Source organism: Ciona robusta, chromosome 9, assembly GCF_009617815.1.
Source record: "Ciona robusta chromosome 9, ASM961781v2".
In the NCBI taxonomy this organism is placed as follows: Eukaryota; Metazoa; Chordata; class Ascidiacea; order Phlebobranchia; family Cionidae; genus Ciona; species Ciona robusta.
In genome coordinates this window covers 734,727-762,697 of record NC_143243.1, presented here as the reverse complement: position 1 = coordinate 762,697, position 27,971 = coordinate 734,727, and the positions used below count along the sequence as shown (strand labels likewise).

The following is a 27,971-nucleotide window of genomic DNA, read 5'->3' as shown; positions in this document are numbered from 1 at the left end:
AAAGTGAAAAAATATAAATGTCAAATAATTTCCTTTCACATTTTATTATGGCGACCACAAACCAAAACACCATTTTGGAACCATCTTTCTGGCCACCAAACTATAGGATTGCACATCATAAATACATTGCCTATCGTCTACACCAACAATATATTCCGCACAAATCTGAAATATGTTCGAGTTTGCAACTTTTTAAACAGAGCGACTATTTTGGGTAAATTGCTTCAATTACTGGAGAATAAATATTCACTATGCAGTTATATACAAAGCAGCAATTAGATAATGATTGCATTTGCTTAAGTTACTCACAGTTGAACAACTTGGCTTATATAACCTCGGTTGTTTCTTTGCAATAAATACGTTCTGTTACATCACAATTACTTTACACACTGGTAAAATCTATCACAAATGAGAAACACTGGAATTTTTCGTCTGGCATCACTTGTCGCCTTCCTAAAGTTTTATATCTGGCAACACTGGTCACCTTCCAGTGTTGACCGGTGGTGGTGCGAAAATATTCGGGCTCGATTTAAATTGGCTTGGATTGAAAAACATAGTTGGTGCGGCCTGTGTGATAAAGTTTGGTCAACACTGACATTTCTTGGTAATCATGGATATTTACACCAGACAACAACTCCTGCTTTGAATTAACTTTAATAAAAATAATTAGGTATTGCCAAGACAGAACTATAAAAACATTAATATTTTTGTTTGCGACGCACTCAATGTTAAAATATAAATGCTTATTGAATTTTACAAAACACGCTAAAACTTTCTATAACTTATTGTCAATTAGCGCACATTTTGCGAAAATCTGAGACATTTTTACAACTCAAAGCTGGTTCTATATGGACAATACTTCATTTAAATGTAACAAAACATTTCAAACTGTCTATTTTTTTTGGTCTAAAAATCACATCCCTAGCAATTTTTAAAAAATAATTAAATTTGACTTACTTGTTGTGGGGTTTCTGCCGGTGGAGCTTCGTTTTGGGGGTTAGGATGAGACTGAGGTGGATTGGGGTGGCCCTGGGGTGCTTGGGGGTTAAATGGGGTAAACTGGGGGTTCCCCTGAGACATAGGAGGGTTGAATTGGGGTAAATGTTGGTTTTCCTGGGGTGCTTGGGGGTTTCCCATCGGTATTTGGGGATTACCCTGTGACATCTGGGTGTTTCCCATTGGTATTTGGGGGTTTCCCTGTGACATCTGGGGGTTTCCCATCGGTATTTGGGGATTACCCTGTGGCATCTGGGGGTTTCCCATAAGTATTTGGGGGTTTCCCTGTGACATCTGGGGGTTTCCCATTGGTATTTGGGGATTACCCTGTGACATATGTGGGTTATTATGGGGTTGAAAGTGTTGGGTGTGGTTGGGTTGTGGAGGGTCATATTGTGGGAAGGTGGGTAACATGGGTGGGGTGGCATGGGGAAGTCCCTCTTTACCCATCATTGGAACCAGGTTTGGATCGTTTTGGTTTTGGGCATGAGGTTGATCCGGCTGTGGTGAAAAAATATTTGTTTAGTTTTTAAATATTTTAAATTTGAGTGAATTCTAATCGAAAGTGTAAACTGAAAAAAATTAATGTGTTTTTTAGGAGTTTCTGGTCTAAGAATATATACACTATCAATGGTAGCAGTATCGAGCATTGAACCCAGTATCCCTCGGTTACGATGCAAGCACCCAACCACTCAGCGGACCATAGTGTCAGACCAAACAATTACCTGGTTTTGTGGAACTTGATCGTTTGGTTGATCCTCATTCATTGAACCTGGGTGTTTATATTGAATTAATCAATTTATGGAACTAAATTATGCAGAAAATTATTGTTCAAGTATTGGTTTTAAACTAATTTTGGTGAGGCCATTGAGGTAGCACAATAAGTGTTTGGGTAACGGCGTACCTCAGCCAAAATCTCAAATCATGCAGTAGGATTTCACCCACTTAAAATAAAATGTATTGAAATTTTAAACTAACTTGTTTTTTTTTATTTCGTTATAACACTGATTTTTCTTTTTTATACAATGTAGGGGTGACGTGTGAACTCTAATTTAAATCCCAGGTCCTATACGAACCTCAACCAAAATAAAATACTAGAACACTTTTTCATACCCAACAACTTTACATTAGACATCACCCATGTAGAAGAAATTAGCTGAATGTTATTCACCTGGTGTTGGGGTGAACAGGTTGGGTGTCATCGTAAGTTGAGGAACAACTGGAGCAGGCATGGGGTTTGAAACAGGGGTCGTGGTTGACTTGAACGCATCTTTGTACATCGAACGATTATCTGGAAAATTAATATTTAAGGCTTAAAAACTTAGTTTTTTTTCGGAAAATCTCTTTTTTGGGGGGTTTTTATCCCTTAATTAGAATCTTTATTTATTTCATGAAAATTGAAAATGAAATGGATGTTTGGTTGCCTCTGCTTGTATATTCCCATAATTTACTTAATTTAACCAAAAAAGTCTCGCCATACAGCAGGCAGAAATCAGTTTTTCACCATTATTGGTCAAAAATTTAATTCTTAGGAAAATAACTTCCACAATATTTTGGTAAAAAAACAATTTTGATAAAAAAAATATTATTGATAAAAAACGTTCTTGGGCAAGACACCTAACGGCAATTGCTTTAACCCAGTGGTCACTAATGGGTTGTCTAAATTATCAGCCATACATAAACAAAATAAAAAAAATCACCAAAACTTTCAAAACTTACTCAAACTTTTGAGCGAGAATTTATTCTTCGTCATCCCTGGTTGTGAGGTGGGTGCAGGAAGTGATGTCATAGTGACATCATCAGTAGGGGGTGGGGGTGGAGGGGCGAGGTCTTCCTCAGTAGCGTTCGCATCAACCCAACGTTTCTTGTCCGCGTCCCAGTATATCTGGGGGTGAATGTAAAGGTGAATCAAAAGGTTAAGGAGTGCAATATGAGAAGCAGAACGCAAGGAATACTTTCGATAGTGATTTAACCTCGTGCCCGCTTTCGAGTTACCACGTATGTAACTTATTTATCCTCGCATGGCGGGGCAACAACAGTCGTTATAACACGGGTGTTCTGTTTCATACACCTCGTGCCCACTTACAATAGTAATGAATAGATTATGTAAATATTGAAAAATGCAAAGGGTGGATAGGTGAGGAATGACCTAAGGAATAAATATTAAGTTTATAAGAAAAAAGGTTTGTATATAAGACACACAGGGTGTATTTGTAGCCAGTATGAATAAATGTAACTTATTTATCCAAGTGTGTTTTGTTTCATACACCTAATTCTAGCTTGATAAAAAACACAACTTTTTAACATTTCTTAAAAGTTTTGAAACAATTCAATGACAGTTTAACTCAAACCGCTTAAAAAATTTTTTCACCAAAATATCTGGTTTCGTGGTTTAGAATATTTCACACTTTCTATATAAAAGCAAATCCCCAATAAACGATAAACATGATGAATGACACACTTACATCCTTCTTACTATCATCTGGTAAATAAACTTGGTTTTTCTTCTTTTTTGCTCCGCTGGAAAACCAGTTGAAGAACCAGCCTTTCTTATTGCCCTGGGGAGAAGATAACAACATTACACAAGTACTTTATGCAGATTCTTTATAATGATTCAGTGGCACAACCAGGAAAATAAATAAAAATGCAAAAACATTGCAAACTCTTAACAAAACAAAAAAAAACAATTTTATTTTATTTTTTGCACACAACTACCAATACTTAACAAAATAATGACAACAGAATAAAAGACGTATATTGTGAGATACCGTACTCCCAAACCTATCCAACTAACCAAACAAACCATCAGTGTAAAAAGATGACATTACAATGCCTGATTGCTGCTACAAAACAAAACACCTAACCAACCAATAACCGTATTAAGACGGGTAATGGGTCAACGGTGGATACTGTTAAGTGGATACATCTTAACAGTATGAATGAGTAATCAACACCTTTATAATACGCATACCATTAGGGATGCACATTACAGAATTTCGAATCCATGAGATTCGAATCCTTTTGTATTCAATCTAATTACGGGATTCGGTATTCTGTTTATTGACGTCATTACACGTCACCTCATATACTACATTAACAAATTTTGAAACTTATTAATTTTGAAAAAAAATATTTTTGTGTTTGTGGGACTTTCGAGAGTAAACGTTTCGTAACGTCTTTTCATAGCTTGCTATACGTTTCATGACGCAAAAACTACCCAATGGTACAATTTTTGATCATTTTACAGCTCGTGATCCAACAAGGCTGCTATGATAGAGTCAATAAACTGACTTTTGTGGGTAAAATATTTTTTCCTATAAATATAAAAAGATTCGAAATTCTAGATTCGGAATTCTAGATTCGAAATAAAGTATTCTAGGATATCCTAGAATACCTAATTATTCTGGTAATGTGCATCCCTACATACCATTGTATATAACTACAGTGGTGTTGTTTCACTCCTTTATTCACTGTCCGCTCTTATTGTTTATTTTCTTCAATCTATAAAACTTTTTTTGTGTTTTTGATTACACATCAGCCACTCACCATTTCTCCCTCCTCCTCTTTCTTCTCCTTCCTCCTCATCTTTTCACTCTCATTGCTCGTGCTTCGTGATCGACTCCGATGCGAGTTCTCTGATGTGGTTCGCGACCTCCGCACTGAACGAGGAATACTCGCGTGTGATTGGTTCGAGGTTTGAGACGTCGTGCGGATTCTTGAGTGCTGGAAAAGTGAAGGTTTTGTTAAAAATTAGAACAAAATCTAAGTTATTAATTAAAACATCTTTGAAAAAAATAAATTAATCAAAATATTTTTACTTAAAAGTTTTATTACTCAAAAATTAAAACTGTTTTAATGTCTAAAAGTAATAATTAATTAATTAAAAACAAAAAAAAGTTCCAATATTAAATTTATTAATTTAAAAAATTAAAAAGGTAAAGCACAACCACAACCAACTAACTAGGCAGCTACCATCATACACCACAGCTTACAAACAAAGAGAAAAAAGCACCAACATTTGTATATTGTACGTCATAACCCATATATACCTTATTTACCCACAAATACAAACGTATGATCTTACTTGTGGAGCAACTTGATCATAGAAATCTGGTTTTGATTTTGGTTGAGCAGAGGATTGAAACTGATGTTGTTCGACTGGGTTTGGTTGAAATTGTGGAGGTTCGTGTTGATTTTGTTGATTGTCGGCATAATGTTGGCCATGGTCTGCGTTTTGTGGCTGGAAGTGTTGGTTTTCTTGAAATTTTTGATTTTGTTGAAATTGTTGGTTTGGTTGATTTTGTTGAAATTGTTGATTTTGTTGATATTGTTGATTTTGTTGCTGATCACCACTGATTTGTTGATAATCCATTTGTGATGGGCCAGACAGCTGTTGTTGATTTTGTTGATGGTTGTTAAAATTCTGGTTCAACGGGTTTGATTGATACAACATACTGTCCCCGATCTATTGAAATGTGTTCGTTGTAAAGTAAAATATAATATGGGTGGCAACAGAGCAGGCATAACACTGGAGGTGCATAAAGCATCATATGTTTTAGCACCCCAGTCTTAATTGAACAACAGATTTTACCCTGCTGTTAGGTGTCTATACAAACAAGCAGAGCCAGGGTATATTGCATTCACCACATTAATCAATGAGGTTCCCTATGTTTGACAACTATGAATATAACTGTATTTCAACAATGTCACCCCAGATTTTACCCTGCTGTTAGGTGTCTATACAAACAAGCAGAGCCAAAGTATATTGCATTCACCATATTAATCAACGAGGTTCCCTATGTTTGACAACTATGAGTGTAACTGTATTTTAACAATGTCACCCCAGATTTTACCCTGCTGTTAGGTGTCTATACAAACAAGCAGAGCCAAAGTATATTGCATTCACCATATTAATCAACGAGGTTCCCTATGTTTGACAACTATGAGTGTAACTGTATTTTAACAATGTCACCCCAGATTTTACCCTGCTGTTAGGTGTCTATACAAACAAGCAGAGCCAAAGTATATTGCATTCACCATATTAATCAACGAGGTTCCCTATGTTTGACAACTATGAGTGTAACTGTATTTTAACAATGTCACCCCAGATTTTACCCTGCTGTTAGGTGTTTATACAAACAAGCAGAGCCAAAGTATATTGCATTCACCACATTAATCAATGAGGTTCCCTATGTTTGACAACTATGAGTGTAACTGTATTTTAACAATGTCACCCCAGATTTTACCCTGCTGTTAGGTGTCTATACAAACAAGCAGAGCCAAAGTATATTGCATTCACCATATTAATCAACGAGGTACCCTATGTTTGACAACTATGAGTGTAACTGTATTTTAACAATGTCACCCCAGATTTTACCCTGCTGTTAGGTGTTTATACAAACAAGCAGAGCCAAAGTATATTGCATTCACCGCATTAATCAATGAGGTTCCTTATGTTTGATAACTATGAGTGTAACTGTCTTTTAACAACGTCAACCCAGATTTTACCCTGTTGTTAGGTGTCTATACAAGTGAAGAAACAATAGGAATGTACAAGCAGTGGTGTTCGTGGCAATACAGTGCTACTTTGTTTTTCATTTACCCATTTAAAAACAGAAATCTTAACAGAAAAAATGAACGTTTTTTGTCCAAGAAGCAAATTTATATATATATTGAAGATATGTTTTATATTATTCCTGGTAGGAAAAGCAGAACACGAACCTGGAACGGAACTTGATTTTCAACTCCTTGATGTTGGTAACCACCTATTGTGGAGCAAACAAACATGATAGTGATGTCATAATGGTATTCTAGTATTCACATAATTACATTCATTAAAAAAATGGTTTTACAATTTTATGCAATATATGTTTGTTCATAAATATTAATTCTTTTTAAAGGTTAAACCAACATGGGGACTTTATTTACTACCTTACAGTAATCTGCATTGTAAACAAATAAGGCCATAAGCAGAAATCACGGTTTTACTAAATACCGCACAAGTTCTTACAATAGTTTTATTGATTCGCATGTGCTCTACAATAGGGCTTGTTACATCATATAACACGGTTTTACTTTTAAATACCGCACAATATTGGTTTACTTTTAGTAAGAAGCACAGTCGCAATCAAGTAAAGAAAACAACGCTGTAAATAATATTCCCATGCATATTGTGTGATTGTTGTAATACTGACACTGGTTAAGAAACCTTTGATATATTATGAACAAACTTACTTGAGGGTGGGGGGTTGGTTTGGTAAAGTTGGGGGGTGTGGGTGACAGGGGGGTTATGCTCGTACTGTAATAAAAAGGGGGTTACTGGTAATCATAAATTATATTTTGTTTATAAACAACTTTAATAATAAACTTATTTTAGTAAATCTCTATAAAATGTCCGGCGGCATGGCATAGTTGTTAGCGCCCCTGCCTGTAACCCAGAGGTAATGGGTTTAAGGCTCGGCACTGCTACCTTTGTATTTGCTCCAAGCCAGTGGTCACTAATGGGTTGTCTAAATTATCAGCCATAAATAAAAAATCCCCCAAAAAAACAATCACCCATAAAGTAACATACATGGCAACTCGTAAGCTGGCACGAGGTGTTAGACCCGTGTGATAACGACTGTCGTTTTCCGGCCACGCAAGGATAAAGTAAGTTACATTCATTCTCTTTTAATGTAACTAATGGGTAATCTAACTTTTCAGTTCAAAAAAAAAAAAAACAATCATCCCCAAAGTTAGTGGGCGGTCGTATTTACCCCCACATACAAAACAATATAACACACGTTCCGCACACAACACTGCGTGTGCTCGTTTTAACACACGAAAGCCATGTGGGGACGACTGAGACCCGCAGTAACTTTGTGACTCCATTGAGGTGTGTGAAACAGAACATAGTCGTTATAACATGGGCCTTGTATTTTTACTTCAGTATATATATATATAGGTAACATAAAACGCACCTCATTAGGTGTTGGACTTCTAGTACTGGATGCGCTGTCGGAATCGATGGTTGAAGGAGCTATGGATGGTGAAGTGGTCGGGAGGATTGAACCAGTCTGTATATAAAGGGGGTATAGGTGGTTATCTACTTGTAATATTGCGAAACTATAACTAGACCAGTTGTTGCCTCGGTAAAAGGGCCCTGTATTCACACTGTTGTCGTAACAGTACCATTAATATTAATTAATAACCCAACAAAGTGTAGATAGGTTTTGTGAATGTACCTTTAAACTGGACAGAATACACCAAGTTTTACTAAATAAAAACAAAAGTCCAACTAATAGTTTACGAAAGAGATATTTTCGCCAATAACCATTATTCGAACAAAAGGTAAGCAACAATCAATATATATGACATCACAATACCAACATACCATCATCCGATCTGCCATATTGTTTAACACATTTATCCATTGGAGGTCACCATCGAGCGTCACGCCTGCTTGCATCCTGGCGTCATGAAAACGCATGTAATCAACGATGCGCGACAGTTGTGTTACCAAGGTTACGGAGTACGAGGTGGGAGAACGACAAATTACTTTCGCAAGATTCTCGCAGTAATGGAACGCCTGAGAAGTAAGAATTGTTGTTTGTTCTATTCTATATTGGTAAGGTCTTTGTGAGAACCTAGGATTTGGCCCATTAATTCCACAGTATTTGTGATGCTGTTGGGGTGCTACCATCCGGGCCCCACTGAGGCAGTTTATACACACTCAATAATAGAGATTCTATTCTATAAGGGTGAGGTCTTCAGTGAGGCACACCTGAGACCTAGGATGTAGATTTATTACCCCAACACCCAGGGTGCCACCATCTAGACCAGCGGTTCCCAAAGTATGGGTCGCGACCCAAACATGGGTCGCACAGGGTTGTAGAATGGGTCGCGCCAAGGTGATGATTCAAATTTATTAAAACGAGTTTTTTTCTTTTTAAGCGTTCGGGTTAGGTTTGCGCTGTAGTTCAGCCTTATATTTACCATGTTTTTCTTAGCCAGGTGGGCTGTTTGTTACGAAATAGTAGGCATTCACACGTGGATTCATTGCATCATAATAGCGATTGTTTAACCTGGCAATTAATTACGACATAATAGCAATTCACACGTCGAATATTTGCGTCATAATAGGGATTGACACGTAAATCATTAGGCATGTAGGAGGTTTAAAGCAGGCTTGAATGTTAAAGAGGCACATGCATCGTATTTTAGCCTTTTTTTCAATAATACATTGAAAGATCCACACAAACAGTTGAAGATTTAAAAAACTCGGGCGTTTGTGTTGATAAATAACTTTGAAAATGTGCGAAATCGTGCTGCGTAACCGTATTTTCCACACGAGCCGTTATGAATTAAACAGAGGTTAGATTATTACGTCATAGAATGCGTATTGTTACGTTTGATCTACGTTACAGATTACATAATTCGTTAGGGTTTATTGGCTGGGAATTAGGGGTTTAAGGTTTTTACTGCCATAAAACAGTACGAAAACAAGTCTATAACGTCCCTTAACTTACGTAATACATCACTATTGTGACAGAACATAATACTATTGTGACGTAATAAATCGTTAACCTTATACGCAAGTCAAGCGAATTACGCTGCCGCAGCATGTTTATCGCGCATTTTCAAAGTTAATTTGAACATTTTGAACCCAAAATTTTGGGTGGCCACCAGCTAAAGGATTATCTATGGGTCGTGAGATGTTTATAAAACTCTGATTTGGGTCGCGCTAAAAAAACTTTGGGAACCACTGATCTAGACCCACTGAGGCAGTTTATAGACACTCAATAATAGAGATTCTGTTCTATAAGGGTGAGGTCTTAAGTGAGGCTCACCTGAGGCCTGGGATGTAGGTCTATTACCCCAACACCCAGGGTGCTACCATCTAGACCCCACTGAGACAGTTTATACACAATCAATAATAGAGATTCTGTTCTATACATTTTCCCTTTTTTACCTTAGTAAACATACCAAATACATTTTGCCCACCCGTAATATAGAACACATATAACATATTCACCTGAGCTACCATCCCATGCTCCATCAATCTACAAGCGTATATGAACTTGTACAACTGGAAGGATGGTAATAATGGTGTTTTACTTCGCTCATGGTTGGAACTTAATGATATCGCGTATTCGTAAGCTTCGGTTCGTTGGATTGAATCGTTTCGCACAAAGTATTTGAATGGAAGACTGTGGGAAGAATTAAGTTGTTTAAAAGCTGGTTTCTGCCGTCACAAACAATTGGGGGTGAAATAGTTAAAGTTAGTGTTAGCAGGAAAAATGGAAGTATTTTGCAAAACTCATCTTTCTGCATAAAAATTACCCTAGATTTATATAAAACTAATGTTGTTTCTGCATGTTGCCAGACTTTTAGGAGACCGGAGTTTAAAATAAAAAGTATTTCTTACAATTTTAAAAATGGTTCACACATTTATAGATTTTTAATAACATAGTCAAATACTGATATGTGATTGGCTCCCAGCAGCACAAGTTTTCCTTGCCATGCAAAGATAAGTAAGTTACATTCATTCAATCAGATTATTTTTAACACCAATAAATTCTTACTTTTTAATGAAAAAGCTAATATTATATCAAAAAATAACCTAAGCAAAAAATTAAATATTTTTATTCATTTGGTTGAATACTGACGTGTGATTGGCTCCCAGAAGAACGAGTTTGCTTGATCGTCGCGTGTAATATCCGATGGGTGTCGATGCCATTAGGTAGCAGAAGTGAGCAGCAGTAAGAAGCCCATTAGCGATAAGCGAATCTCCCATCACCATGACGACCTTGGTGTCAAGTGAAATATTCAACGTAGCGTTGGATAATATCATGGCCAGGTGAGGGCGCCAATCACCCCAGCCCTCGTCCGATACACACTGAAATAATATAAAATGAAATAAGTCAGGTAGTATATTGATAATGAAATAATTGGAGAACTTTGTTGGTTAATAAAACAATACATGAAATAAAAATAGAAATTAAAAAGTAAAACTTTCGGATATAGTAAAACACCCAATCAAATTATTGAGAGATATTATTAAACATATTATTTCAAAATTTATTATGTCAATTGTTTAACTGCAGTCAGTAACCAGGGGTACTGAGTTCAAATACAAGGTAAGTAAGTTATGACTCACAGTAGCAGCAGCAGGTTGTCTCCCTGACATGAGTTGGTATAACGTTTGTAGAGGGTCGTTTATTGAAAGAGAGTTTGCGAATCTAAGCATTACATTTGCATGCGTCCGTGCGTCTGTTTTGCTTGCAAGTAACAATGCGTGGCCCCATAAGTGAGTCTTCATTGCCCATTCTAATGCATCCTGTTAGTGGGAGGTATATATGGTGTGCTATTATATGGGTGAAGTTTCATAGCACAGTAAATTGCTCCTAGTGGTCACTAATGGGTTGTCCAAATTATCAGCCACACATAAAAAATGAAAAAATCCCCTAAAATAATCATCCAGAAAGTAAGATATACATAATTCATAAGCGAACACGAGGTGCACCAACACAACACCCATGTTATAACGACTGTAGTTTTTCCGGCCACTCGAGAATAAAGTAAGTTACATTCATTCATTCAGCATACAGATGATCATGGGATATTATGGAAGAGTTGTACATTTACTACAACCCTAAATATATTTATGACTTAAAGGGTATTTATTTGCGATAACTTTAAAAGTAAAAACAAGGGTATACTGTTTCATACACCTAGTGCGCGCTTACAAGTTACCACGTATGTAACTTTGTGGGTGATTATTTTTTGTATGGCTGATAATTTGTTACCAACTAATTAATAACCACTGGGTTGAAAGAATGTAAATTTCTTTAAACATTAATAAACATTATGACATCACAATCACCTTTTTCCTCCCATACAAAAGCAATTCTCTGAATCGATTAGATGATGCTGATTCATCATTTATCAGCAATTCTTCAGATGCACCTTTGTATAATATTTCTATAAAAAACTCAAATATATTGGGTAGCAACGGTCGCCACCAAATAAAAATAATATATAAATATATTATATAAAAAATATATATTGTTTTTGCTATCCAAGCCCATAGACCCACCAATATCAAGAGGTTTACGTTCAGCATCAGGCGACCCCATCAACTGAAAGTCACCGCTATGTTCCTTCATTAACAACTCAGCTATGTCCGTGCCAAGGACTGACTGTGGATAATATGGGGTTAATCAAGTTTGTGTTAAATATTGTTCCGTACCACAGAACAAGACACACATAAACTTTATAATGTTATCTTTTTACTTAACAATTTTATAAAGTGTTGTTAATTAGTGGAAGTATGGCCACATAGTTTAAAACACTCTGATAGAAAGGTAAACTGTAGTAAAATGGGGAGCCTATGCAGCATGCTTGGGGACACAGTTTTAAGAACTATGTGCACTGATACAAATTGTTTTAAAGTATTTCATTTTCCACAGCAGGTAAGGAATATTGCATATTGAAGTTTTGGAATACATTACATATTCCAACCTATTATTATACCTATGTCCCAACTTACCCCATTTTTACATATAAGTCCCAACTTACCCCATTCTGTCGCACCAGCAAACCTAGGAACTCCCAAATAAGGGCGTCCGAGCTCCTGTCAATCAAATCAATATTACGAAGGCAGGTCGTTGCTTGGAGGGCGGTGAAGCGTAACACGTCGTTCTTGTGCGTCTCTTCCCTAAATAGAAATCATATAATAACCATAGAAACCATATAATAACCATAGAAATCATATATTAACCATAAAAAATGCAATATAAAATATAACAATTCGATTTAAAATATAAAATCAAAAACTTAGAAAATTGAAAATTTTACAAAATAAATAATATATATATATTTTAATTAGCGATTAAGGATCATATTCCAACCATAGATATCATATATAAATCATGTATATAGACATCATATTAATCTTACTTAGACAATGGTCCAGGAAAAGCATTTAATTCTTTTGCTTCCTCTGTATTTTGTAGCAAGGTCTGTGAACAATAAAGTTAATGGTTAAGTTCACATTAATGGTTAAGTCCACATTAATGGTTAAGTTCACATTAATGGTTAAGTCCACATTAATGGTTAAGTTCACATTAATGGTTAAGTCCACATTATTTTATTACAATAATGGTTAATGTTTAGAAAAGAAAACATGACATGTTAAGTTTCTTTGGTTTAAATTAGAAAGTTTGAACATTCCAAGGTATAGTGGGGTTCCTAATAATATTGCATTCTGATTCACCACATTGATCAATGAGGTTCCCTATGTTTGACAACTATGAGTGTAACTGCATTTCAACAATGTCACCCCAGATTTGACCCTGCTGTTAGGTGTCTATACAAACAAGCAGAGCCAAAGTATATTGCATTCACCACATTAATTAATGAGGTTCCCTATGTTTGACAACTATGAGTGTAACTGTATTTAACAATGTCACCCCAGATTTTTCCCTGCTGTTTGGTGTCTACACAAACAAGCAGAGCCAAAGTATATTGCATTCACCACATTAATCAATGAGGTTCCCCATGTTTGACAACTATGAGTGTAACTCTAATTCAACAATGTCACCCCAGATTTGACCCTGCTGTTAGGTGTCTACACAAACAAGCAGAGCCAAAGTATATTGCATTCACCACATTATTCAATGAGGTTCCCCATGTTTGACAACTATGAGTGTAACTGTATTTTAACAATGTCACCCCAGTTTTTTCCCTGCTGTTTGGTGTCTACACAAACAAGCAGAGCCAAAGTATATTGCATTCACCACATTAATCAATGAGGTTCCCTATGTTTGACAACTATGAGTATAACTGTAATTCAACAATGTCACCCCAGATTTGACCCTGCTGTTAGGTGTCTACACAAACAAGCAGAGCCAAAGTATATTGCATTCACCACATTAATCAATGAGGGTCCCTATGTTTTACAACTATAAGTGTAACTGTATTTTAACAATGTCACCCCAGATTTTACCCTGCTGTTTGGTGTCTATGCAAACAAGCAGAGCCAAAGTATATTGCATTCACCACATTAATCAATGAAGTTCCCTATGTTTGACAACTATGAGCGTAACTGTAATTTAACAATGTCACCCCAGATTTTACCCTGCTGTTAGGTGTCTATGCAAACAAGCAGAGCCAAAGTATATTGTATTCACCACATTAATCAATGAAGTTCCCTATGTTTGACAACTATGAGTGTAACTTTATTTTAACAATGTCACCCCAGAGTTTACCCTGCTGTTAGGTGTCTATGCAAAAGTATATTGCAATTACAACATTAATTAATTAATCATCTTATGTTTGAAACTATATGAACCCTTGTTGTAGATTTCTAGAGAACCAACTTATAATACAGACCTCAACAGAATGTATCTCCACAGTGGCTGGTTGGTTTTCACTTGGTAGATGAGGTAACACATGTATAAGATGGCCCCCTGCACCAAACCGAACCACTGGGTGTGCGCTGCCGAACTTTGCTGGGGTTTGACGTGCTGGGACGGCTATAGAAGAAAAAGATTATCCTGAAATAATGCTTTAAACTATTTAAAAAATGAATTATTAAATTTCAATTAATCCTTAAAATTCTACAAGAAAAATAAGCTTTTAAACAAAAACATTTAAAATTAAAATAAATATGTTTAACTTATGATAAAATTAAATAAAACTGAAACTTTAAAAATGGTTGTGATGTTTTTATTAAACTTATCCAAAAATCGACGTTTTTATATCTACATAAAAATATACACTTATCACTATGTGCTTATTTTAAAGTGGATAAAAGTAAAACAAAACAAGACCATGAGCAAAGGTCTGTTCAGGGCCCTAAAATAAGCAGCTTATAGACTGTTTACTTCATATGTTTTATTATATACAGGTTACAAACCACTGTTAATATTATATGAACACACCTGGTAACTTCTCGTAAGTAACTTCATTGTAGGTGTTTGTATAAGTTGATTCATTCATTGTTTGGTCACCATAATATTGCTGCTCGTATGCGTAACTGTGGATGGGTGGTTGGTATGGGTTAAACCAGAGTTGGCCCATTACCCTAACATTGTATATGCACATTCTATTCTATATGGGTGAGGTCCTACAGTGAGGCACAGCATGGGCCTGGGGTTTAGACCAAAGTTGGTCCATTACCCTACTTAAAAAGGGTTAAGTTTTCTGAGCGTTTGTATGCCACCGACTTTGCAGTTTGGTTTAAATTGAAAAAAATAATGCTTAAAGTTTATATGATTTGAAGGTAAATATAACCTGGTCAGTTATTCTATTTAAGTAAAAATAGCCTTAAAACAAGAATATACTAAATAACCAAGCACAAATAAGCTTCTTAATAACGCAACGCCACGTCACTGACATAAATATTTAGTTTCTAGCATGGCAAGCACAAGTTGTCACATAAACATACCCACCTCTGATTATACTGATCATTATAACCCCTATCATCGTATTGTGCGGATCGTTCACTATGAATACTCCTCCTGTCATCTTCATCGTGATAATATCCTCGGTCGTAGCGATCCTGGGGTTGCTGGTAGTAACCCTGGCCACTAGGGATGGAATAAATGAAACCTACTTGTTACTTTGTGGCTGAATATTTTTTTAGAGGGATTGTTTTATTTTTTTGTATGGCTGACACATTAGACAACCCATTAGTGAGCAATTGTCGTTATGTGTCTTACCCAAGGACACATACGCCCACAATGGTAGCATGGATGACCCTTGAACCCATTACCTCTGGGTTACAGGCAGGCGCGCTATGCCACGGCGCCGAACTAATGGTTAAAATAACAGTTTCTTTCATTCTATTTTAGAAGAGATATTTTCTTTTAGATTTAGGCCAGAGTTACCCCATTATTATTGATAATGTTTACTGAACACTGCTGTGCAGAAAGGAATGAAGACATGAAATAAATATATAGTAGGGTGGGGGAAGACGGGAGACCTTAAGCACTTAATATCTAAATACCTTGACCATGTTTTAAACAATTAACAACAGTCTATGGGAGTCTTGAGGATATAGTTTTATGAATATTTAAAATTTGTTTGTTTACTACCAAACGGGACAACAAAACAGAATAAAAATGTGTCCCATCTTCCCCCATCGTACTATACGTTCAATGCCCAATACTTAAATTACAATTTAGCATTTCTGTGACACGCTTATAAACATTAGTTGTGTCAAAGTAATGTGTATATTGTTCATGAAAACATAAACAAGCTACTGGGGAGGTACATAGAATACACGCATTAAACCTCAACCTGTATTCGCCAACCCAAGGTCTACAACATTCAAGTTATTGCTAAAATTGTTTTTTAGCGATATTCATTTAAAATTGTTTTACGGTACAACGTAATACTAAATTAACCGACAGCTTTTCCAAGTATACAGCTAGACAGGTACGTATAATACGACAGGTATGTATAATACGACAGGTACGTATAATACGACAGGTACGTATAATACGACAGGTACGTATAATACGACAGGTACGTATAATACGACAGGTACGTATAATACGACAGGTACGTATAATACGACAGGTCTGTATAATACGACAGGTACGTATAATACGACAGGTACGTATAATACGACAGGTACGTATAATACGACAGGTCTGTATAATACGACAGGTACGTATAATACGACAGGTCTGTATAATACGACAGGTACGTATAATACGACAGGTCTGTATAATACGACAGGTACGTATAATACGACAGGTACGTATAATACGACAGGTACGTATAATACGACAGGTCTGTATAATACGACAGGTACGTATAATACGACAGGTACGTATAATACGACAGGTCTGTATAATACGACAGGTACGTATAATACGACAGGTACGTATAATACGACAGGTACGTATAATACGACAGGTCTGTATAATACGACAGGTCTGTATAATACGACAGGTCTGTATAATACGACAGGTACGTATAATACGACAGGTACGTATAATACGACAGGTACGTATAATATGACAGGTACGTATAATACGACAGGTCTGTATAATACGACAGGTACGTATAATATGACAGGTACGTATAATACGACAGGTACGTATAATACGACAGGTCTGTATAATACGACAGGTACGTATAATACGACAGGTATGTATAATACGACAGGTACGTATAATACGACAGGTCTGTATAATACGACAGGTACGTATAATACGACAGGTATGTATAATACGACAGGTACGTATAATACGACAGGTCTGTATAATACGACAGGTACGTATAATACGACAGGTCTGTATAATACGACAGGTACGTATAATACGACAGGTATGTATAATACGACAGGTACGTATAATACGACAGGTCTGTATAATACGACAGGTACGTATAATACGACAGGTATGTATAATACGACAGGTACGTATAATACGACAGGTCTGTATAATACGACAGGTACGTATAATACGACAGGTACGTATAATACGACAGGTATGTATAATATGACAGGTACGTATAATACGACAGGTACGTATAATACGACAGGTACGTATAATACGACAGGTACGTATAATACGACAGGTACGTATAATACGACAGGTACGTATAATACGACAGGTACGTATAATACGACAGGTCTGTATAATACGACAGGTATGTATAATACGACAGGTACGTATAATACGACAGGTACGTATAATACGACAGGTCTGTATAATACGACAGGTACGTATAACACAAATATAAAGGCGATGCGGGGACTAAAACAACAGCAATAAACTACAAAATAAACAACATGTATCCGGGTTACGTGTTGTTAGGAATAGGATTTGGTTGGAAATTTGTGGAAAAGAAAGGTTAGTTTAAAATGGGGAAATGAAATCAACTATATCTAACATAAACCAGGTTTTTAAAATAAAACTAAAGGCTTTTAATAAAACCAATTCAAGGTTATTAATTTGTTTGCACTTTGTAAAACTATATATGAAAAATAGTGAAGTATCAAGAATAATGTAAACAATAATTAGAATATGATATTTATTACAAAGTAACTGCTTTTCACACTTTTAAACCACCTAAAAACTGTTTTAAGCTAAAACTGAGGTGTTTAAAAAAATGATATCACCCCTGTTAAAAAGCTTAAGTTTACACTATTTCTATGTATGCACGGATAATAGCCAAGAAAGTTGGAATACCTTTGCCTTCTATAATATTCATCATGTGCACGATAATCCCTTCTTCTGTAATAATCGTCATAATATTGTTGTTGGGAATAATAGTCTCCATAACCTGGTTAAATATTGTTCCATGAGGAAGTAGTACTATAATAATAAATACCAGATACTGGTATGTGAAGATACACATAGGAGTTTAATGCATTACCTTACAGCTTGGAAATTTATTTGAGCAATTCTTGTTGATTTTTTAAATTTACAGACGATATATAATTATGTCTATGTTTCAGACAGCTATGTACGCGACAAGTCCACAAAAGCTGATGGCAATTGCCACCTTAGGTGTCGTGGCATCTTAGTGCCACTAACTTAAATGCAAATTTAATGATTTAAACACATGGACCTTTAATAAATGAATGAATTACTTAAGTTGTCTCTTCGTTAATAGTAAAAAGGTTGTAGTAATACAAAACAAAAAGACGGGGAGTAATGGTAAAATTACAGTTGTATAACGATACCTATATTATAATACAGTGAATAACACCTAAATAATTATAAGAAATGAAGATTTTATTAAAACATATTTTACACCATTTACCTTGGTAATCATAATATCCGCGACTTTTTCTCCTTCTATCATAATCGTAATAGTGATGCCCTCCCTCTCTTTGTGCATTGTATGATCTATCATAACCTTGCCTGTGAATTTTACATTGGTCAACACTGGAACTTAACTATACAGAAATTTGCCATTTTTATAAACTTTTTTTAAAGTTGGGTCACCAAATCTTCGGATTTATTTTATGTTTAAAATTTGTGTCTTTAAAAACAGATGAAGTAAAAATAAATTGAAATGTTTTGACATAACCTGAATTGGGAAAATTTTTTAAGAACTGGTAATAACTCTGACAAAAACTCGTTACATAATACGCAGACAAAATAGTGGTTTAAAAAAAACAGTTTCAGACATTTTTAATCATCTTGCCAAAGGACAAATTCGGCCACAATGGCAGAGTCTTAGGGTTGGTAGACACAGGTAAGCTAACCATCGTACATTCATTTAAGGTGGCTGTACACAGTATCCAAAATTCGTCTGTTTTGTCTGTTTGTCCGGATTTCGCTGCCGCATGCGGAATTAGACAAGGGTTTGCATACGACTTCGCAAGCAAACTCGCATGCCGGATACTGTGTACAGCCACTTTAAGCCTCGTAGCCAACTACAGTTCAACATAAATAATATCCGTACCTCGATGATGGGCGTTGATAATATCGTTCGTCGTATTCACTTCTTGCTGAGTCATTATGTGATGCGTAATATGATGACTCGGCATCAGCATTTCGAGAAGGGGGTCGTTGGGGGTTTCTATTTTAATATCATTATTGTATGGTTATTATGTCACTGTGCAACATAAACTGTTCCTGTCAGGCATATTATATTTGTTTCCTAAAATAGTTCTTCTAGAAATTTGATTGCATGCTGACATTTTAACTTACTATACAGCTATCTTTATCAGGGTAAATTCAACCAGTAGAAATTTAGTATATTTATATTATGTCTGGGAACCATAGGCGCCAAACTTTTCTAAATGTAGGGGAGGCTGTGATAGTTAGATATATATTTATTGATTAATGTATAGAAAGGATTGGCCTGCCTACCCTGTCACCCCAGGTTTGGCGCCTATACCACTATCCTAGTGGCAATAGTTAATGAAACATTATTTATCTCCAAGACCTAACCTGTCATAGCCTTGTCTTCTGGTTGGTGAACCAGTAGAATAACCATAATCCAGTTGATGGTGTTTATAGTAACCAGATGTGGGTTGTGAGTAAGTTGATGGTTGTTGATGGTGGTGGGTTGGTTCGTGGTGGGGTCGCTGGTCTGTTTATGGTTGCATTGTAAAGTATGGTGATATGTCTGGTGTGTAACTCATAAGTGTAACATAGAGGGACTGGAGGTGTAACTTAACTTATATATAGTAGGGTGGGGGAAGATGGGACACTTTTAGCCCTGAATATCCAAATATCCTGATCATGTTTTAAACAATTAACATCGGTCCATGGGAGTCGTGAGGATACGGTTTTATAATTCTTTGAATGTTCTTTGTTTACTGCCATATAGGACGAGAAAATAGAATAAAAAAGTGTCCCATCTTCACCCACCCTACTATATTTCACTTCAAAAGTTAGATGAAATATCGATCAAATACAACTTTCATAAACAGTTAAAATTCGTGGTTATTGTTTTTATGACACTTTGCAAAACTACCTGGCTACCAAAATCTTCAATCAGTTTATAGTATGGTCCATAGCGAAAAAGTTTTATATTTGCACTGTTTAAATGAGTTTTTTTTTTGTATTTTCCCTTTAACACCAGATAAATAGAATGTTTATTCTCACCTTGGTTAAAGCTGCTGCTATGTTGTGGGTATGCGGGATTGCTTGAATAGTTGTGAACTTGATGGTGGCTAACTGGTTGGGACTGTTAAGAATTCAAGTGTTATTTAGTACAATAAATACAGTAGCAAAAAAATTGTTTTTTTCGCCTAAAATTTCATAAAGTTTTTCCGAATAATGATGTGAACATAATTTTACAACCCGTGCTTTTTTATACACCTGCAAGCTGAAACATTTGTGAAACTGGCTTTACAGTAATTAATTACATGCTTAAGGGCTCAATGTTGCTACCATTGTGGGCATATAGTCCTAGGCAAAACATTTGGTGGCAACTGGTCCAATCCAAGTGGGCAGTGGTCACTGATGGGTTGTCCAAATTGTCAACAGTCCACTAACACCTCCCCAAGCAAAGGTAAAAAAGTTTCATTCATTTAAATGTAAATACCTGGTTAGAAATTGGAGGTGTTGCTGCAATTGGTGGGTGAGGTTGGTTGGGTTGGTATGATGGTTCACTATGGGGTTGTGGGTGGTAGTGGGGTTCAGTTACTGGTTGTTCTGGTTGTTTAGGAACCATCTGGGGTTGGTTGGGTGGTTCGTAATGGTGTTCTGGCTGTGTCTGGTTTGCTGGTTCAGTATGGTGATGATGGTCTATAGGTTGGTCTATTTTTTGTGGTGGTTTTTGCTGGGGGTGAACTGGTTGCACTGGTGTGGGGTAAGATGGTTGTTTTAGGGTCGCTGGTTGTTTCTCAGAGCTCTGTTGCGATGAGCTAGCATGCATTTCATTGCAAGCGTATGGTTGTGGAGCACTCGTTGATGGTTGAAGGTAATTCTCGGGTGTTTTATCAACATTTTGGTTCGTTTTTGAAACCATCATCTGGCTGTGTAATGAATGGTTGGTGGATGGTTCTTGTGGGTGGGACGGGAGTTGGGGGGTGGTGGGGTCCAAACTAACGTACGATGAGTGCATTGCGTTGATTTCTATGGGAGTAACATAGAAATCATTCAAAAGTAAGAAAGATTTAATCAAAAAAATAAAAATTATATAAAGATTGTGACAAACTTCTGAAGCGAATAATGAAATCATTCATACTATATTTAAATACTTTTTTATATGTTGTTTCTGCAAGGAAATGAAGGCATATTGTCTGAAAAAGATCTTGTGGCAAATTGCAATTGTGGTTTTATTGTCGCTATCATTGCTACCATTGTGAGCGTTATGTATCTTTCTTTGCAACTTGACAATTAAACAGGAAACCCTGATGGTGTGTCATCGTATGGCAGACAAAACTCGATTCTTTAAAATGCCACATCAAAATTTGCTACAAGATCTCTTTTACATATAATATCAACTATTGGCATAGATAACCCACCCATAGGGTTCTGGTGCGCAGTTGGTGCCCCTCTTATTGCATCTTCTGGTTCAGAGTTGCTTGGATTCGATGGTTGTTTTAAAACTTCAATTGATTTCTGTGACCCCGAGGAAGCGGTGCTACCATTACGTGCGTGGCCGCTTAGTTGTTTGGTATCTGGTACATTAATGGTGTCTACTTCTGGTTGTAGGAATGATGGTGCACTAGTTGCCACATAAACACCACCAATGTTGAATGGTTCTTGGGGTGGTTGAACCATCCTATCAGCTTCTGGCAGGTTTTCTGCAAAATGGTGTTTTATTGTATAATTTCTTCGTTGTAATAATTAAATATGGTCTTTGTTACAACAATCGAAAGAACAAATTTTTCGATAATGGAGAAATGGCCGCAAAATCGCCGTTTAAGTGACATGTGGTCCCTTGGCCACTGGAGTCGCCGTCGGCAGTTAAGGGGTTAACAATTATTTCATGTTCTACGAAGATTATTTTAACCATTAAAAGCACATTTAAATGAAACCCATTACTTATATTTATAGACCACCATGATGTAAAGATAATATAAATACAACAAACCCACCTTCAATATTATCAACTTGTAACCCAACAACATTACCTTCCTCTATTTCATCCTGTTGTAAATATATTATTAACTATGACTTACATGTTAATTCAGATATGGGTAATATAACACAAGCTTAATGGAATATATCAACATGTTTGAGCGCAAGGTATGGAATAGATATTAAATAATATTATTATTGGTAGCAATGTTGTTGTGGATAATTCATATACTGCATATTCTAAAGAATGTCATGATTTAGTCTTTAATATTCTAGTATTTTTACAGTAACTAAATATACAAAGATTGTGTTTTAAGTACCTTAACTGGTTCTTGAACCTGGTTCTCCTTGATCTCCACCGGGTTTAAATCCGTGGACGAAGCATCGTCTGCTTCTTGGGTGTCCGGGTTTATGTTTAGTTGCTGAAACTAAAGGGGGGTGTTAAAGTTATGATATGTTAAAATGGGTGCCAAACCTGGTGTGGCAAGGTAGGCAAATCACGAAATCAGTATACATTACAACCAATAAAATAACTTGTTTTATAGAATTGTCTAACTATCCTCCTGTGCATTTTAAAATCTTTGGAGCCTATGTTTAATAATTATTATAATTTTTGGCCCGAAGTTGTGAAGAACCTAAATAAATTTTTATAAAACTGTCCGAAACGTGAATTTTTCCACGTAAACCTACCGTCTGTATCAATTTCACTTGATGCCTGTAAGCTGCTGCTACAAGATGTCACAAATCCGACATGAAACAGTTTATTACAAGACAATGGCCAATTTAAAACACATTTTTATTTTAATACCTTGTAACAAATATGTTGTTTAGAGATAAAGCCTTATATTTGTAACATATAAAACTAAGGGTCTTGAGGGTAGATATGGTAATACCATAACACATAATATCCCATATTTCCTAATTGTGGTTGACAATTAACAACGCTCTTTTACAGTCATTGGGATAAAAGTATATAAATATGTAAATATTCTTTACCAACAAATGGAACGGTAAAAATGAATGAAAACATGGACCATCTTACCCCAACCTGTTGTATTTAAAGCTTAGTATATTTCAATAACATAAACAAATTACCTGGTTTGCAACATTCTGTTGATCATGTTCTGGATCATTTGAGACATCCAGGTTGTTAATCTGATTGGTCGGTAAAGGGGGCGGGGCAAGGTCACCCGAGGTCACTCCCTCTTCATTCAATACAACAGGTATTATCATGTTAGGGGGTGGCCCTAGACCTATGGAAATGTAAATTTTGTTTATGAAACAAAAACTATGGAACAGAAGCATAGAGGGAAAGATGGGGGTGCCCAGTTTTTAGAACAGCAAACTTTGGAAAACATTATTACTGTGACAAATTAATATCACAAAGCAATTTGCTATGAAATTATGTGTATGTAGAGTAGAAGCTAGTTGAGGTGAATTTTATTTGGGTTTTGAAATAATGTTTAATGCTATGATATCATAATGACGTTTATGACCTCACCTATCTCAACAGGAGGTACTGGGACATAAGGTTCATCCTCTACATAATGTCCACCACCACGTAATGCGTTGCTTGTATTCATGGATCCCTGGGTATTAACATATGTGTTTAGTTGGTTACAACTCTTAGGTTAAGCCAATTTATTTTGCAAAGTGTAAAATAAATTGTACTTTATTTATTTACAAATTATTTTACAAGTTAGGGGAACAATGAATATAAACTTGATGTAGAAAGAACCTATAAAGTTTAAAACAAGAGCCTTATTGTAAATGTGAACCATACAGATATGAAACGTTTATTTAAAATGTAAGTGGGACTCACATACCAGGACACCAGGTACCTTATATGTAAGCATGTAGAATAATAGGGATACTTTCACATAAAAAACATCAAACTTGTAATAATTTAGGTCGAAACATAAGCTTTTTATGTGATATTCAACAGTGTTAGTAGTGTTATATTATACAGATACTATTAATCATATACATAGATTATCACAGACAAATTAAATATAATAGAACTGTGATTTAACAATGCAGTCATTATTATGATTCATACCGGAACGTTTAACAATCGAACCTGTGAATGCAGCATTTCACCATAGTGGCCTGCGATAGGTATATTGTTTCTATGTAGATGGTCCGTGGATACAAGGTTCATATTATTGTTGGGTTGAAACAGATGAGGTTCGTGCATAATGTCCGCGTGTGCATCGTATAGTAATGGGGGTTGGTTGGTGGTTGATACGTTCATGTAACCTCCATATCCATGGGGTGGGGTCTCGCTCTGTAAGAGGGGTTAATGGGTGATATAGTGAATGCAAGTTTCTAATAGTGCTTCAATATAACAATATCTAATGAATTATCTTGTAAATGTAAAATAGGGTTTAAGGGTTACAATATATCACATTAACTCTTGTAATTTACCATGGTTGGCAAATTTATGATTTCTTTGTGGGTGGGGACTGAGGATCTGTAATGACTATGATATAAACTTTACCAGTTGGCATTCATTGAGACCAAACCTGGGGTGGCAGGGTATTCAAGCCAACCCTGAGATTGTTTACACTGTATTAATAAGTAAACATTCCAACCAATAAAGTTTTGGTGCATCGTTATTTGTCTACCAACTAAACATCTTGTGTGGCCTAAATCTATCTCTATGTAATACTTCAGCTTGTTTAGTCACCTATTTATACGGCTGATGTTTTGGCACAGTGTTGGTAGTGTTAGCTAACTATCACTGCCTCTCCAGCATAAACACTGTGAACTCATATGCAATGCAATAACTTTAACAACTCGATTGTGGGCATGAGAAGGTGGTTATTATGACTGTAGTAATTGGCCAATTCTGGCTTAACCTCCAGGTCCCATAGCATGTCATTTTAATATTTTATAGAGCCTCACTATTTAAGAGCAACTTGCAACCATGAATAAATGACAAAACCAACCAAAATATCACATAGCCTGGTTCCATACAATACTTCAGTTGGTTTAGTGACTTATTTATAAATCTGAAGAATTGCAACCATGATTAAATTAGCAAAAACTTCAATGATTCGAGTGTGAACATGGATTGAAAAGTTTTTACGCCAGCTCAATTTATTGCATGGCCTATATGTAACTCTTTATGCAGTATGGTTTATTAACTTTTTCATTTATTCATGTTTATATAGTTAAAATAATACATGACACATTCAAAATTGAATATAAATCCTCACCTTAAGTTCCCCATGGCTTAGTGGAGCTTGTGGTAGCATGTAAGGGTTGGGGGGAACCACGTTGCTGTAGACGGTGAACGGGCTCGATGAATCAGGGACTTTTGGTGCTTCAGCGCCCACTAATGGAGATAAAACAACAAAATCATCTGACGAGTCGTCTGCACGTGCATGAGGGTCGTTCTCAGTCACTGGAATGAAACTAATGTTGTGGGACATGCAAATCTAGTGAACTTGCATGGCACAAAGTAGGTGAAAGTGCAAATGTTTAAATGCAGGTTATGTATAATAGTGGTTGGTGGGACATCCAATGTAAACATGTTAAATGAAAGTTTTGCAAAAAGTGAATTCTTATATACCAGGCAGTTAGGCTGGTAATACTGTATTGGACTTGTTTGGTTTGTTAAAGTTTAAAACAAGTTTTAATAATCATGGTAGTAATTAATTCTTCTATTTTATATAAATAAGGTTATATAGCGATACCCCAACACCCTGGAACTTAATGCCTGGTAAACAATCTATTTCATATAAATTTGTGAACACTACATCAATGGTTTGAAAGTTATCATTGAGATTTATTTAATATATAATTTGTAAACGAATGAAACTTAACTATGAATGTAAACAGTTCAATAATTCAGGTTAGATTAATTCTCAATACATGCTACTGCTAGGAAACATGTTATTTTTAAAAACACAAAAGAAATGGTAAAAGGCTGATGTTGGTGTGGTCAATACATGCTGCTGGTTGCTGCATTTATAACATTCCAGATGCCATGCAAGGTTTAAATGAAATATAACAGCCATGTTTTTACCAATTTGTTCGTTATCCTGTAAAGCATGAGGAGCATTGGAAGCCTCATCTAAACCCTCCATGTCAGCATTGTTACAAAACATTGAAGGGTTTAAGTTCTGTGTCTCTCCATGGGAACTTCCAGCCAAGTAAGATTCAGGGTCAATCCTGTGGAAAAAACACGAAATGCATTAAAACATTTAATGTAAATATTGCGATAATTAAACACTTAGTGCTTCGGCTACCGGACATAATATTTTTTTACACAAAATAATTCGGACAAAGTTTCTTCGCATGGAAAGCCTGTTTTAAATCTATGTAAATTTCTCATAGTTTGTGGATGATGATATTTCCTTTGGTGGAACATTGCAGCCCATATATTGATGACACCCATATATATATTGATCTTCGTTTTAACTTAATAACAATCCAAGATTTTATGGGAAATTTAAATCTAAAGTTATCCCGATTGTTTTCGATGGTAAAGAATAGCAACTTTAAATTTTAACTTACACAGCTTCCATTGTGACATCACCATTGATATTGTTTGAACTTGAAGGTGTATGGGGACCTGTGTAAAGTAAAATATAATAAGAATATTGTACGATGCCAGTAAGAGTCATATAAGAACATGTGAAGACTTTATTTATTTACTACAAAACCTTCAAAGAATAGGCCTATGATTTTTTAATAGAGAACAATGTCCATAAACAAACCCCTAATAAAAATTAAGATGTGACGTTCAATAAGGAACAACCCAAAACGCAATAAACAACCCCTAACCATGATCCGCTAACCGGTAACCCCTAACAAATTGCTTTTATAGGTCTCTTGTTTTTTAAGATAATGTTGCATGTGCATTGCACACTAACACTTAAATATCTAATCTAGACCCCATTTTTTTTAACAATCTACTACATATACAGCAAACTATTCTCAAACTTTTAAAAATATCCAAACAAATAAACATCATACCATCAAAATACGACTCTTTTTCATCCTTTTGTTCAGACGAAGCCATATCTAAGTTTAATCTTCATAAATTCAATATAACTCAATAAACATAAACTGAATCCACCAAATGATCTTCATATATTGCTAATCTGTTGCAATAAAATGTAAAATAACATGTTTTACTGTTTATTCTTATATTTGCGAAAATTGTACCAATTATTGACATAAAAACTAATTATTTAAACATTTTAACAACTTCAACTGACCTATTCTGCGTCTAATATAAAGCACGTTAATGTAAATAACATTTAGTACACTTTCAGGCCTTCGTGCTAAACTAGGAGCTAAAATACGCTACCCACTTAAATTATAATGTTAAAACCGAACACTCGTGCAAAAACTAAGCGGGTCTGTTATTTTACCATTAATGACTTCTTACGCGCGTAATAAGCTTCTTACGTTGTATATTACTCATATACAGTTGGCAGCTTAGCAAACAACGTAACATACTGCCAAATT

The 27,971-nt window shown here is 35.7% G+C and overlaps 1 protein-coding gene across 3 annotated transcripts; it reads right to left on the bottom strand.

Moving 5' to 3' along the window:
• Positions 1 to 25: 25 nt before the first annotated feature.
• LOC149730562 (uncharacterized) lies at positions 26 to 27,632 on the bottom strand. 3 transcript variants are annotated; one of them, XM_089885505.1, is made up of 38 exons: positions 27,474 to 27,632; positions 27,012 to 27,069; positions 26,521 to 26,666; positions 25,709 to 25,896; positions 24,568 to 24,774; positions 23,989 to 24,076; positions 23,583 to 23,740; positions 22,808 to 22,915; positions 22,505 to 22,556; positions 21,929 to 22,210; positions 21,004 to 21,536; positions 20,562 to 20,643; positions 19,902 to 20,043; positions 19,411 to 19,527; positions 18,763 to 18,863; positions 18,186 to 18,279; positions 15,432 to 15,569; positions 14,922 to 15,016; positions 14,371 to 14,513; positions 12,937 to 12,998; positions 12,556 to 12,694; positions 12,074 to 12,176; positions 11,861 to 11,943; positions 11,135 to 11,314; positions 10,644 to 10,873; positions 10,010 to 10,184; positions 8,369 to 8,563; positions 7,956 to 8,051; positions 7,231 to 7,294; positions 6,718 to 6,761; positions 5,081 to 5,461; positions 4,543 to 4,719; positions 3,462 to 3,554; positions 2,716 to 2,881; positions 2,168 to 2,287; positions 1,722 to 1,768; positions 958 to 1,497; positions 26 to 567 (listed from the first exon to the last, which is right to left on the bottom strand). In XM_089885505.1, exons 1-38 carry the CDS (start codon positions 27,517 to 27,519, stop codon positions 481 to 483), a joined length of 5,760 nt encoding a protein of 1,919 aa, XP_089741631.1. In that variant the 5' UTR covers positions 27,520 to 27,632; the 3' UTR covers positions 26 to 480. The 3 variants fall into 3 exon arrangements, with proteins under 3 accessions (XP_089741631.1, XP_089741632.1, XP_089741633.1); XM_089885506.1 differs by having other exon boundaries at positions 25,709 to 25,827; XM_089885507.1 differs by lacking the exon at positions 19,411 to 19,527.
• Positions 27,633 to 27,971: the final 339 nt, after the last annotated feature.

What these genes read in the sequence shown, in the direction of transcription:
- LOC149730562 (XM_089885505.1), bottom strand. Translation starts at nt 27,519, where the DNA reads ATGGCTTCGTCTGAACAAAAGGATGAAAAAGAGTCGTATTTTGATG. An exon ending in CGGATATTATGATTACCAAG is followed by an intron (nt 18,280 to 18,762) that starts GTAAATGGTGTA and finishes ATATTTAACCAG; the next exon opens with GTTATGGAGACTATTATTCC. An exon ending in TTTTGTATGGGAGGAAAAAG is followed by an intron (nt 11,315 to 11,860) that starts GTGATTGTGATG and finishes TCCCACTAACAG; the next exon opens with GATGCATTAGAATGGGCAAT.